Source organism: Aedes albopictus, chromosome 3, assembly GCF_035046485.1.
Source record: "Aedes albopictus strain Foshan chromosome 3, AalbF5, whole genome shotgun sequence".
NCBI lineage: Eukaryota > Metazoa > Arthropoda > Insecta > Diptera > Culicidae > Aedes > Aedes albopictus.
In genome coordinates this window covers 56795049-56810145 of record NC_085138.1, presented here as the reverse complement: position 1 = coordinate 56810145, position 15097 = coordinate 56795049, and the positions used below count along the sequence as shown (strand labels likewise).

At 39.9% G+C, this 15097-nt stretch overlaps 1 protein-coding gene across 1 annotated transcript in view; it reads right to left on the bottom strand.

Moving 5' to 3' along the window:
- Positions 1-395: 395 nt before the first annotated feature.
- Positions 396-15097, bottom strand: part of LOC109411339 (uncharacterized) — a 195654-nt gene continuing 180952 nt past the window's right edge. Inside the window, exons 2-4 of the mRNA XM_062856543.1 lie at positions 3138-3662; positions 2650-3078; positions 396-2591 (exon numbers count right to left, since the gene is read on the bottom strand). Coding sequence (XP_062712527.1) covers positions 1464-2591; positions 2650-3078; positions 3138-3662 — 2082 coding nt within the window. The 3' untranslated portion in view covers positions 396-1463. The remainder of the gene's footprint in view (positions 2592-2649; positions 3079-3137; positions 3663-15097) is intronic.

Here is a 15097-nt window from a genome sequence, read left to right as displayed (position 1 = left end):
TGTTGGTCGACATCCGTCCGGTGCTCTTACAACGCTTACCGGTGCGGTGTCTTCCAGAGCCAAAGGGAACGACCTGTTGGTGCTGTTTGGCTCAAACTACGTAGAGTTGAAATGCTTTGACTTGGTTTCAGTTTGTCGCAGCTGATGCTCACATTAGCAGGTTTGGAATTACGGTGCCAATGATGGTAATAGTGCCATTGAAAAGAGTGCTTGATCGGAAGGTCAAGGTATGGTTGACTGCGTCTTTTTCTTTTATATTCCTGTTTTCTAGCTGTACGTTTTGGGTTAAATTTCGTTGAAACTTTCAATGGTAATTATAAAAGTAAGAATACCTAGAACGAACATTGAGGGCGTCATCAAATTAAACACGCGAAGGTATTTAATAAAGTTTTTTTATTCAATTAATCTCCGAACTTTTCGTTGCTCAATTCTACACTATTCAGCAAGTACATCTATAATACACTTAAATTCGCATGCCATTCCTGGCATAAAATTACTCATTTTGCTTTCACACATTTGCATTTAAATAATAAATACCCACTTGTACGATAAACATCCATTTTCTCTCTCACAAGCATCGCATTCAAACGGCTCATGTCACTCCAATTTCAACCGTATCATGTTGCTGCTGCTGCTCCGTATTCACCTCGCGGCCTTCAAACTGCGAACGTGCTCGCCTTTGAATGAACATAAAAATACTCAATTATAACCCACTGACTGTACACTCCGCAGCATCACTAATAGGTATCCATCAAACTCATGCTCGCTCATGGTAACTCTGCACTCCCTTATGATGATGATGTTATGGTAACTTTTTCTTCATGTATCCTTTGACGCGAACGAGTCACCGCACCACCGAGTGGAACGGAACGGCGCGCGGTGGCGATGGGACGACAATCTCGACATCTTAATTCATGTCTGCGCTATAGACGATAGACAGCTTTTGCAGCACGTGGCCCGTTCGAATCTGCTCTTTTCACGTCCAAAGCATATTGCGGTAACTCCGACTGACCACCGTTCGCCGCGCGCGGTAGATGGCGACATGATAACAGTGTGCTTAATTGATAATTTGTGCCACAAGGTGTAATCCGAGGGGTGACAACTTGTTCCACGAATGCGGAAACATCCGAAATGGTTCAGCCCGGTGGACGACTCTGAGAGATGTTTTGTCCATCAAAGCGCTCACTGTTGTGCAGATCGGTTCCGCTCACATTCTCACTCACTCATTTAACAACAAACATTCACTCGCCATGCATCGGAAAAGGGAGGATAATAATAAATTAAAATTGGCGAATGCCGCTTACTCTGCGCGTCTCGCAGTACTGTGATTCTCACTACCGTACCGTACCGTACTCTACAGAAATTGTTAAAACAACTATGTACGTATTCCCGAGGATCACTCATCATACCACTCTCGGACACTCACTCGAAATGGTTGACTATTGCCCTCCGGATATGGCCACTTATCGTCGCTTGTGAATGGATTCGGAGGGTGCGCTTGGGTGGTCGGCCAAGGTTTTCTGGCCTTCGGGACTCTTCAAGAACACGGACACCTCGCTGTGGTCGATGTTCGGGTCGTACGAGGATGACTCCTGTTGGAAGTTTGATTGAGGTTGTTCGATGGCGGATAGGATAGATTGGAGGAGTCCTTCGGTGAGGATTTGTTCGTGGGGGGCTCCGCCGGATGCGCCATGGCCTACGGGGTCTGCGGCTTGAAACTGGAGCTGGTAGGATCCCAGCTGGCCTTGTACCGGGATGGTAAGGCTGTGCGATTTCTGTGCGGAGACTAGTTCGAGACCACCGAGTCCGCCGGTTAGGCCAGGCAGGCTGGATGCGGAGACGGATTCACTTCCAGACAATTGATGGGCGGTACGGAATTCACCGATAGCAGCTCCTGAAGGTGGTGGACCGTAGCTGGAGTCGATGCTATTGGATTCTTCGCTGATGTAGGCTTGAGCTCCCGATGCTCCAAAGTACGATTGGTCGTTTCCGTGTCCCGAAAGTTCTGGGCCGTGTCCCGAAAGTTCCGGACCGTGACCGCAGTCGGTGGAAGAGATTGGAAGGACGTTGAGGTCGGGATGGCGCGGTTGCTGGACCTGAGCGAGGGCTTCCGGGAACTGATGCTGCGTCAAGAAAGGCTTTGGTGGTTGTTCGGATGGGAGAGCGTGCAGTTCAAGGCTGGCGACCGGAGCAGTTGGGATGTCGCTGGTTGGCGGTGGGAGGTAAACATCTCCGGAGTAGTGAGGCTTGCTTCCGAAGTTATCCAGCTGTTCGACGGTATGTCCAATGGATTCAATGAGCCCGGATGGTACGGGTGGGCGGTAGGCGATTGGCTGACGTGGTGGGGCAATTGGTCCGGACCATGGTTTCAAGTTACCGCTGATGGATCCGTGGGAGATGGCGAGACCGTGCTGGTAAGGGGCTGGCCGGTGAGGAACTCCATAGACTGGTGATGGTGGGAACTGAAGTTTTGGTGGCGATGGTGGTGGCGGAGGAGGCAGTGGCTTCACGAACGATGGCTTGTAGGTACCTGGGGCGTACGAATCGAGCGGTGGTGCTCCATAAGAGTCAGAGATGAAGTTCGAATGAATCTGAAAACGAAAGAAAATGGTTGAAGGTTCAATTGACCCCAGAGTGTCCAACACCTACTTCAAAGCTGTTTCCCTTGTGCTGTTCTAATCCGCCGTGCAGGTTGAGCTCGCTGTTGAACGCTGGGCCCGGTTCCAAACGAGGCAGCTGAAGGCCAAGGTCACCACCGGAGATTTGCAGATGGCCGCCACCGAGGAAGTCACCGCTGGGAGGAGGTCCGTACGAGGATTCCGGAGCGTGGATTTCTACCTGGCTGGGTGGACCCTGGACAACTGGGCCGGCAATTGGTTTCCATCCGTCGCACTTGATTTCTGGTGGGGTTGGGGGAACGTGAGCCGAAGAGTGATGTCCGAAGGTCTGCTGAGCGGTGAAGATCGGTTTTGGTGGTCCGTAGACGGGTTTCGGTGCGGCGTAGATGGGCTTCGGAGGTCCATAGACTGGCTTCGGAGGGGCAGGTTGGCTGAATGTCGGAACTCCGTAGGTAGGTTTCTGTGAATTGGTAGGCAGATTATTTTTTTTGCAAATTAAACTATGATTAACTGAGATACCGGTGGTCCATAGACTGGCTTCGGTGGAGGACCATAGTGTGGCTGAGGTTGATGGTGATGGTGCTGGTGACGCTCCTCTTCGCCTCCGAATCCGAATGTCGAGAAAAGAGATTCAAGGAAGGATGACTGCTTCTTCGGTGGATGATGGGGCAGTGCGTGGTGTTGTTGTGATGGCGGTGGACCATAGACGGGTTTCGGTGGGTAATAGATGGGTTTTGGGGCTGGAGCTGGTGGTCCGTACTCGATGTTGATATTGGGCGGTCCGAAGTTTTGTACCGGTACGCCGTACTCTTTGTGCGGCACGATTGGGGGTGGGATGTCCGGTGGAGGTGCTGGATACTGTGCTACTGCTGGTGCTCCATAGACTGGAGCCGGTAGTTCCAGCGAAGAGGCACCAGAAGACGAGGGTGGCAGTCCATAGGTATCGGCGATGGGTGCCTCACGACGTTGGGCTTCGATATTGACGACTGCTTGTGTCGCCGTCGTGAGCACCAGTGCACAAATTAGTAATGCTGACGGTCGCAGCTGATCGGATGAAACGAAAAGCAAAAGAAAACAGAAATTGAACGGTTAATCTTGGCCGCTGTTGTGCTGGGTCTGATTGGGGGCTTGCGCCCGATGTGTGGTGTAGGTCGGTAATTGGAATCAGTGAAGGCCACACCTTCGCAGCAGACAGAGAGCGATTCGACACATTTATCATTCAGTTCCGTCTTGGTCTGGCTGTTTATGCTGGATGGTGGCGTCTGGCACGGATGAAAATTGTATATCGGAATGAGGATTGTTAGCGATCGTTTTGGAACAAATTGATCTTGGCAAAGAGGTTTGGCGTGTCATATTTTTAAACGCTCTTCCGGAGTGAATGGAGAAATGCGCCGTAATAGGTATGATACGTACTCAGTCTGTTTCAGCATTTGTTATGTAACCCGTATTTATGTTATTATGCCACGACATCACCCACATGCTTATACGATTGTTGGCAGTCCAGCTATTGCATTCAAAATTCATTCACGATTAGGTTTGAAAGAGTTTTTTTTTAGATTTTGATTTTGAATTCAGGAGGATCTTCTGGAGGTATTTCTCAAACTTCCCAACGAGAATTCCCTGTGGGACTCCTGGTGGAATCCCTGGAGGAACCCTTGGAGAAATGGCTCTACCCCATTTGTCATAATGCCATTTGGCATAACGACGTTTGGCATAATGCCATTTGACATAAAATCCATTTGGCATAACGGCCATTTGGCTTAATGCCGTTTGGCATAACACGAAGAACAGCCTTCTTGATAAGAATGTGCATAATATTTGTTATGCCAAACGGCATTATGCCAAATGGCGTTATGCCAAATGGAGTAGAGCCTGGAGATATTCCTGAAGTTATCACTGGAACAACCTTTAGGAAATTCCACACAAAAATCTGGAAGTATTCCCGATGTATCTCTGCAAAAAAAATCGGAGGAAATCTCTGGTGGCATTCCCAGAGGATTCCCTGAAGGAGTTCTGGGTGCAATTTCAATATGAATTGTTTGAGGAATCCCTGGAAATATTCCTGGAATCCTTGGGAATCCCTGGAGGAATTCTTGGTGGAATGTCCGAAGAAAACCCTACAGAAATTTCTGAAGCAGTTTCTCAAGGAGTTGCCAGCAGAATTTCCGGAGGAATCCTTAGAAGAAATCTCAGAAGAATTCCTGGTGAATTTGCTGTGATTCCCGGAACAAGCTCTGCAAATATCCTTGGAAAAACTTATAGATGATTCTCAGGCGCATTTCATGAAGAAATTCCTGATGGAATTCCTGGAGAATCAGAATCTGGAAGAGTTCCCAGAAAAATCCCAAGGAAAAATCCTTGAGAATTTCTAGGAAGAATTTATGGGGTAATCCCTTCGGGATTTTGTGGGGGTTCCTCAAAATTTGGAACATTCCTACTAAAAACACCATCGAATATCGTTTACAAACGGCAGCCCACGGTGCGTAGGTTGATCCAAACCGGAAGTGACACCACACCAACGAGACGAGTAAGTGAGCCTGCTACTTTGTATCATCGCTGCATCGGGTACATAATCCGTCGTCGACTAATTAATTGACAACCGAAATGAGATCATCCATCATCATTGTGTTGTCAACAACCAGCAGCAGCCAGCGACGGCCAAGGAGTCCAACCGTTGTCCCATTCAGCGCGCTACCATCGGAGTGCGTCGCCGTGTGCAATGAATCGTTCAAAACCGAGCGCTGAAATCTGTTTAATATTCAACGGGATCGGTGTGCCATTTGCATAAAACGATAATACATCATCATCGGAGGGAGGGGTCTTCCCATGGGTAACTGGAGGCGATAAAAGGCCTCCGGCAACGTCGTTCGTCCTCTGACGCTCGGGGCCTATAAAGTGCGTTTTTCGCGTCCATTGTTCGCCCTGTTAATTCTCCCCGGTCAAGAGCTGATTGGCAACCAGCAGAGACGCGGTTGCCTTTGGAAGTGTGCTTCGTCCGTACCTACTCTGGACAACACCAGCCAGCCAGCGCAGCGCCAGTGGTCAAGGGGGAAATGATTGAATCTGATGGGGAATTTGCTGATGAATGCAAAAAGGCAAACAAAAACAAATTAATTAAAATGCGAACGAGAGCGGCGACGACGACGACGACAACACTGTCGGACGCAGTAACATAAACGCAACGAGACAAGGAGAGGTTATATAACCCAATTTCTGGTAAAATCAAACAGCATCGGTAGAATTAAAATCACATCAGGTTCTGTCCATAAATCACGTGCTCGTCGTGGCCTTAGCCCGAACCTCCTCGAGATCGGAACAGGAAAAACATTCAGTTCGAAAAAAATATGGTCAACTAGCTGTAACTTTTCGAGAAGTGCATCTAAAACGCTCAAATTTAAACTATAATTTTATCAACTTTGAAAAAAAAGTGCTTTGTTTAAAGAATATCAACTTCGAATTTCGCACAGCCATAGGCGCCAACATAGGGGGGCAAGCATAGGTTTGCCACCCCCCATAGGGGAGGATTTTTTAATTTTCCCATACAAAAATCGGAAAAACAGGCTTTTCCCCCCAATAATTTGACCAAGTTGGCACGTCTGCACACAGCTATCAGCAGAAACGACCCGTGTCAAAGTTACTACTGGGTTGCTTGATGATCAAGTGATTTTTTTTCCAGATGGCTTTTTAAGAAAAAGCATTAATAAATATCACAATATCAAAGTTTTGGTGAAATAACAAAAAAAAATGTTTGAAATTTGTACGGGATTTTAAACCGCATATCTTAAAAACATCTCTTGTCAAATTCGTGGATATTATAGAATAAATATTTAAAGATTTTTTAATGACAATCAAGACGAAATGCTAGAAAATATCCCAAAAATACTTTTGAAATTGATAGTTAGTTTCAAAAAATAAAATGTATAAGTTTTGAAGACATTTTTGACAAAATTTCAAAACTTATTTTCAGATGGACTACTGCTCGCTTGAAAAATAGGACTTCTTCTGAATAATTCAAGTATTATTCATAAAAATGCATGGCACGTCTCGATAAACCAAATTTCTGCAGATATTCAACATAAAATTGCTGACAGTTTTGACAACTAGCAGTGTTTCGGAATATTTTTTTTGAATAAAATTTTAGAAAAGTTTTTTTCATTGCTAGAGAAATTTCTAAAAAAAAGGTTGAAGTTTCTTAAAAAGTATATAGAAATTTCGTGAACTTTTCCTGAAATCAGAAATTTTACTGAGTAGAATTCTAGAAAGTATTTCTAGAAAATTAATAAAATAAATTTCTAATCATACTCATTCTGTTTTTTTTTTTTTTTTTGAGAACAGTGAGAATTATTGTTGAAGAGTAAGGCAGGAAATCTCAACCACAAGATTCGAGTTACCTTGCATCACCCTGTATTTGTTATTTCTGATTCGCTCTCACCAGAATAGACCGAATCCCGCATACGTCATGAGTTTTGTGTATTTTTAGTGATTAAGTCATTCCAGATAAAATTTAATATGGGATCGGGGTAGAAAAATTCATTTTATCGATAAATTTACCAAAATGATGACAAAACTGATGGGGAACTGGTATTTCCTTTTCAAACTTCAAAATTTTCACGACATAACCTCTACTTTTAATCGCCAATTGTGATGCTAAAAGCTTTGTGTTCGTTCTTTTAATAAAAAACAATTTTAAAATGAATCAAAAGCATTTTGCAACATTTAAGAATTTTCTCAAGGGATTTTTTTCAGAAAATTCTTTACATATTCTTCCAGAAATTCCCCCAAAAATATAATTTATAAAATTTTTCCCAATTTTATTTTTCAGAAATATGTACCTTCAAAAAAATAAGAAGATTCCTTCACAAAATTTCCGAAAGATTTTTTATAAATAATGGATTTCTTCAGAAACTCCTCGTAAGTTTCTCCAATGAGTTTCCCTAGATATTCCTTTTTATTATTTTTTTTCATAAATTCCCATGAGGATATCAGAAAATCAAAGTTTCAAAATTTCTCTAAGGATTTTTTTGGAATGTCTTCTAATGATTCTTTTTGGAATTTCTCTAAAATTTCCCCGAAATTTATTCCATGAATTCATTACAAAAATGCTCTAGGATTTTATTAGAAATTCTTTCAAACCTTCCAAGGGTACGTTTGGAAGATTCCATCGGATTCATTGCTAAAAAGCTACACTATTTTTTTTTTAATTCTCCTGGATTCAGAAAAAAATCAAGGAATTCTTCAAAAAGGACTCTAACAATTCTTTCAATAACCCTCCTTTGTCATTAGAGTCATTTTTTGACCCAAACCCCGTACACTACGTCAGGGAGCTGCTGCCTACGTGATGCAAAAGGAAGGTTAAGTTCAATTATAATTCTTTTCGAAATATCTCCAGTTATTCAATCAGAAATTAATCCTGGGATTCTTTGAGGTATTCCTTCAGAAACATCTTCAAGAAATAAGAAATTCAGAAATTCCAACATACATTCCTCAAGCTAGTTTTCTAATATTTCCTTCAGAAAAACACCACGGATTCTTAGTAGGATTTGTTCTAGGGATTTCTTCAGAAATATCTTCGAAACAGCTTTCAGCAAGTTTCTTCAAGATTTCTCCAAGAATTAGAAAATCTCCTATAGCTTTCTTAAGAATTTTCTCCAAGATGCTCTCAGAAAATCTTACAGGATTTTCTTTAGATACATATATTTCTTCCAGGGTACATTCAGAAACTCCTCTAGGAATTTCTTAAATCACTTCTAGAATGATTCAATTAGAAACTCTCCTCTGACTGCTCTTTAATGATTGTTTTTCAGAAAATCTCCCAACGTTCGTTCAGAAATTCTTCTTCACATTCATCCAATGCTTGACCCAAGGATTCATTCTGCAGTTCTTTCAAAAATTTCCTAAATAATTCCTCCATGAGTTTCTTTGGGAAATTCTCCAGTGGTTCCATCAGAAATCCCTCCAAGGGCTCTTTCATAAAAAATCTTACACAATTCCCTCTAGTATTTTTTTTTATGAAACTCTTCGAAGTATCACTACATACTTTCCTCCCGAATTTTTCAGGATTTCTTTTAGAAAGCCTGTACATGGATTCCTTTTGAAACTGCTTCATGAATGCATTTTAAAAATCTGCCGAAATTCTACAGCAATTTTTCCAGATTTTTTTTAGAAAATTTCTTCAGACAAATTAATAGACTTACTCTCACCGAAATTGCCTTGGAGCTTCCTGCACATTTTTTTTTCAAGAACTCCTCTTAAAAACTTCCCAAGAAATTCCTCTGAGGATTCTCCAGGTTAATCTTCCACTGATTTCTTTAGAAAATCAGAAATGTAGAATTTATCAAGAAATATCAACGATTTCAGCAAATATTTCGAGAATTTCTTTAGAAATACTTTCAAAAGTTCTCTAACAAATTCTGCCAAGTATTCCAGAGATTCAATAAAAAACAAAACTCCTGCAAAATTTTCTTAAAAAAAATTTTCCAGGGATCCCTTAAAAAATATCTGTAGAGATTCCACAAGACATTTGCTCAAAAACTTATTTCAGAAAATCTTCCTTAGATTCATTTCACAAATTCCTAAAAGGTTCCGTTAAAAATTCCTCCAGAAGCTCTTTCAGAAAATCTTCCAGTGATTTCTACAGAAATAAATCATAGAATCCTCTAAAAACAAATCCGAAGTGTTTTCAATGGTTCCCACAGAAAATCTTCCAGAGATTCTTTTAGATAGTTTTTCGGGAAGTTCGTGTGATATTCTTCAGAGAAATTTCCTAGATGCAAGACTTCCTTTAGAATGTCTTCCATGAATTCCTTCATAAATTTCTCCAGTGGTTCCTTCATGAAATTTTCTCAAGATTACTTTAGACTTTCCTCCAAGATTCCACTAGTGGATAACTGACACTGAGGAAGATTACAAGTGGTAGTCGAAATACGCGTATCTGTCAAAGGATAAGCAACATAGGGCGGAATTAAAGGGTACGAAACTGATTATACTTTCCTCCAAGGATTCTCCTGAAACTTTTTCAATGTTTTTTTTAGGAATCCCTTCAACGTTTTTTTTTTCAGAAATTCTTCCAAGGATTCCAAGGAATTTGTACATATATTTCTTCAGGAATTTCTCCAGAAATTCTTGTAGTTAATCAACCAGGAAATGTTCTAAATGTTTATCTTGGTATTAAATTATTATTTCTGTAATTTTTGTGCGAAATTAATTCAATAATTGCTTATGTACTTATGTATACATGTTTTTTTTTTATTTTTTCATGTATTTCTTCAAACATTTTTGCAGGAATTCTCCAGAATCTGCTTTAGATTTCGCCGACTTTTTTTTCAATATGTGTCTCAGAATATTCTTCTAGGACTTTCTCCGGAGGTTTCTTAAAAGATGCAAATCTAAGAGCATTTTTTTTCACAAAGATTCGAAAAATCTCTCTGAAATTCCGTTAGGGTTTTCCATTCGATATTCAGATTTTTCCCCAGAAACTATTTAAAAAAATATTGCCAGAATTTCTCCAGAGGTTGCTTCAGGTGTTGCTCCATTGCTTGGGAATTTTCTTGGGCATTAGTTTGGGAATGCCTCTGGATACCTTCTCAAGATTTTTTTTGGATGTTCCTCCAAGGGTTCTCCAATAGTTCTATCAGGTACTCTTCCATTGCTTTGTATTTATTCATTTGATTACGATTGTTTTTTCCAAATATTCTCCCAACAATTCCAGCAAAAATTACTCCAGAATCAATTCTAGAAAACCTACAGAAGGTTCTTTTGTTCTTCTAGGTATAATATCAAAGATTCCTTCAAAAAAAAAATTTTTTTTTTCTTTTATTTTATTTCTGCAGGACTTTCTTCAAAAATATGTGCAGGTGGAAGTTTGAAGATTTTTTGTGTACAAGTTCTTTCATAAACTGTATAAGATTTTTTCTGAGAATTCTTTCAGAAAATCCTCCAGGGATCCCTACAAATTTAATTGTAATTGTAATTGTAATTTTATTAATGGATTTCTTCAATAACTCCACCAGCACCTTTGTCTGCGATTTCTACAGACATTTATCAAGAGATTCCATAAGATTTTTGCTACGGATTTTTCTAAACTCAAACATTTTCTTTTTTCTTTTTTTTTTTATTGGAATTACTTGTAGATTTTCTAAAATTGTCTCAAATGATATTTCTAGAGTTTAATAGATGTATCATAGGGTGTCTTCAGGTATTATGCTGGATATTATCCTAGTCATTGAACCGATAATTGCTTAATAACTTCAGCAATTGCTTCAGAGTTTTTTGTCCTGCTTAAAAAAATCAAGGGTGTTTCCTTGAGTTTCCAAAGATTGTTAAAGGATTTCTCGGGACAACCCTCCAAGCAGAAATTTCTCAAGGAGTTCCGCAAAATTATTCTTAGAAATATCTGTACAAATTCCACAGAGATCTCTAAAGACATCCTAGGAAATATTTCCAATTGAACCACAAGAGCAATTAAAGAAAAAATCTTGCAAGCATTAGTGTAGAAATCTTTGAAGGAATTTCTAAAAAAAATTGGAGAAATTCTGGGAAGAACTTCTTAAAAAATCCCTGCAGGATTTGTAAAAAAAAAAACATTTTAGAATAATTTCTGGAAAACTTTATAAAAGAACTTTTGAAGTAATCTTCGCTGAAGTTCCTGAAGAAATCCCTAAGGCTCTGAAGAAGTCTCTGGAGATAAAAATATCTCCCAAAGGAATTTCAGAAGAAAAACCAGCAAGATTTGTTTTGAGAGATCCTGAAGAGTTCCATGGTCTGGCAGACGGACTCTTCTCTAAGTTGTCAGCTGTTACTCACGATCTTATACATATAAGTACATGTTAGTGAACATTCGAGTAAATACAAGGATTTTTAGTAGTGAAGAAATCTTCGGTAGAATCCCTGAATAAATCTTGGAAAGTAACTTTGAGCAAATCTCTGCAAAGAAAAGAGATCCCTGGAAAATTCTTAAAGGAATTCCTGGAGGAATTTCTCAAAAAACTTCGTGGGGAACTTTTCGATAAATCCTTTGCAAAATTCCTAGAAAAAGAATGAGGAAATGATAAGGAAGCAATGAGGAATTTATAAGAAAATTCCTGTAGAAATACTTTATTCAAATTCTTGAAGGACTGCCTGAAAGTTTTCTTGGAGAAATCTGTGGATGTACTTCTGTTAAAAAAAGAGCCCTGAATACCTGGAAAAACGCATAGTTAGGCGTCTATAAAAATCCATGAGAAAAACTCTTCAGAAATTCCTAGGAAATATTTTTTATTTTTTTTTAAAGAATTTGTGGAGAAATTATTTAAATAATCCTTTAAAAAATGCTGCAAAAATTTCTAGGGAACTATCTGGAATATCTGATGGAAATCCTTAAGGAATCTCTGTATGAGCTACCTGAAGAAAACTGTTCTAGTACGGATTCCTGAAATAATCTATGGGGGATTTTTTTAAGGAAACCCATGGAAGCTTTCCTACAGCAATTTTCAGAGATGGAGGATCCTCTACTAAAAATTCAAAAGGAAACTCTAGAGAAATTCTTGAGTGATGCATAAAAAATGTTCTCTAGAACATTAAAAAAAAAAATCTGTGGAAGACTTTCCGAAAGAAATTCCCGCGGAATTTTCTAAAAAAAAATACATGGCTCAATATTAGAAATAATCCAGGAAAGGTTTTATGAAAAGTTCCTAAATTAATTTCAAGGGAAATTTCTGGAAATCTTTGGAGAAAATTCAAATGGAGAATAATTTTCTAAAGTAATCAATTAAAGAACTTCTGAATGATTTCTCAGAGAAATCTCTGAAGATATGGCAAAATTAATTTAGAAGTCGATGGGAGATTTTCTGAAGAAACTCGTTGGAGAAATTTCTGAAGAAATACTTGGAGGATTTTTGGATGAATTTCAGAAGGTATGAGAAATTGAAGAAAATTTTCTGAATGAAAATTTCATAAATTTTTTTTATGCGGCTTTAGAGGAAGTTCTGGGGTAAACATTCAATAAAGTTCTGAAAATATCCCGCGACAAATTTCTGAAAGAATATCCGAAATATTTCTTTTATGTGTATGGATTCCTGAAGAAATCCGTGGAAGAGAACTCCAAATCACAGAGTTTTTTTTGGCAGAATTCGTAAACAGTATCTTATATTTAGGAGGAGAAATTTCCAGCAAGTTTGGAGACAAATAGTGATTATATTATGTTTGGGAGGGTGGAATAAAAACTTCTTTGCGTGAAAAAGTTGTCTATCCTTTCAAATAGGGGTAGAATTTTCCGCGATACTCTCCTATAATTAACATAAAAATACCATAAATATTCTTGAAAAGTTCTGCTTCAATTTCTTTACAAGAATTATGCTTTCAACGTTTCTCCAGTTAGTCCGCCAATCAAAAGAACTCAAAAGCTACATATATGGTGGATCCAGGTGTTGTAAAAAACATTTTCGTACGTTCTACTGTTCATCACATGAAATTTTGAAGGTGATATGAACACATCATCTACGGCGGAGTGCAGATGGAAGACGGGACTTGGAGAAGGAGAATGAACAATTAACCATGCATCAGCTGCTGAGAAAGCCAACCATCGTCCACACCGCGAAAATCGGGAGGCTCCGGTGGGTGGTTTATGTCATCAGGATGTCGGATAGAACCCGACTGAAATGGTTCTCGAGAGTCATCCGACCGGTACAAGAAGACGTGGAGCGCAGCGGTGGGTCGACCAAGTGGAGGACGATATGCGGACCCTACGCAGAGTGCAGAACTGGAGACAAACAGTCATGGACCGAGTGGAATGGAGACTGCTACTATGTACAGCAGAGGCCACTCAGGCCTTAGCCGGACCGGTAAGGTAAGGTATGAACACATCATAAGATGCTCCAAGGCCAAATTTGAGCAATTTCAATGTAAGCATTTCAGAGTGCAAATCCATATTTCTGTGTCTTGAATATTGTGGATACATACAATATGCAACCATTTCGTTTCGTTTCATAAAGTGCCAAATGAATCTGTCGTTGGGGCTGAGAATGTGTCAAAAATGCATACTTCCACCCAAATTCATTGTTCAAAAACTTATGCTTATTTGCCTGAAAAATTCATTTGAAATGAATAATTGGAAATCCATGTACAAATGTTGGAATAATAATTGGAGTTCGTAAATTTTCCTTGAAGCTACAAGTGCATGAAAATTAATGGTGAGAATGGGTCAAGGGAACTGAATTTGTTCCGCATTGACAACAAAGCCAGTTGGTAAAGTTCTGGCCAACTTTATTACTATTTACTCATATTTAATTATATGATAAATATGCGTTTGAGATTCTAAAAAGTTTCAACCACCTAAAAGTGTGATGTTTCATCGAGCCTTAAAAGTGACATTTTAAGAAGGCCTTATTTTCAAGCTTTTCTAGATGATTGATCAAAAGCTCACTAATTGTTCTAGAAACCTCATTTTTTTTGACAGGAATTGTTTGCATCTACGAGGATGACACCATTAAATTTGTGATTCGATATTCGCAATATTTAAGGAGATATTTCAGACAATGTTTTGACCCAATCTCGCTCCTCTGACCCATTGTCACACCCAACGTTGAGGGTCGTTATTAGGAGGAACGAATAATACGTGTCATACGTCGTCAAAGTTAAAAACACATTTATTATTACCACAAAATTGATTCTACTACTCCTCCGTGCATTTTTAAAGGGTGTGCGTTGACAGTGCTTTCTATTGTGCATTTTGTTAAGTTTGAAACTAGTGAAATTTTAATTACTGCAGTTTGCGAGTGTTGTGTGGTCCCATTCAATTGATATCCTACTTAGAACACCCAATTGGTGGTTTGTCCAAATCAAGCATTCAAGTTGAGCTTCTCACGTAGCCATTGGGTCTAACACAATACAGAGCAGCGAACCACCATGCACGTCGATGCAGCTCGAATGCCACTACCAATCACCCTGCTTAAGCAAATTGACTTCAAGCTGCACAAACGGTCCTGGTGATTTCTGTGGTTTGCATCCAACATTCGACTGAGGTGTATCCGGGTAGGCATGAACATTTCCACCGCATAAAAACCCCAAACCTCGGAACTTCATACGCAGCAGACACATATCGAACATTATCGACCGAGTAATGAGCACTGCTCTTCAGACCGCCCGGGCCGCCACCGAAGGGGTTCGAGTGCCACCGTACGAGGAAAAACTTTAAATATTGATTTTACGACACATAACACCGGTGGCGGCGCACGTACGCACAGACCGTGCTGGTTCGATGTCGCGGGATCCTCACTGAACTCAAGTCGAAAGTGAGAAAACATGCAAATAAAATTGTTTCAGTTACGGCCATTACCCGACGCCAAGGGAGAGGAGATCCGCACGACCCAGTGTCAATTCCAGAGGGGTGGTAGGGTGAGATGTGGTACTTTGACATGGTTATCGTACAGTAGCGATCGAAAATTTAACTGTGGTCTGGTAGAGTTTTTAAATACTTTTTCTATATAAATCTTTACATTTGATAT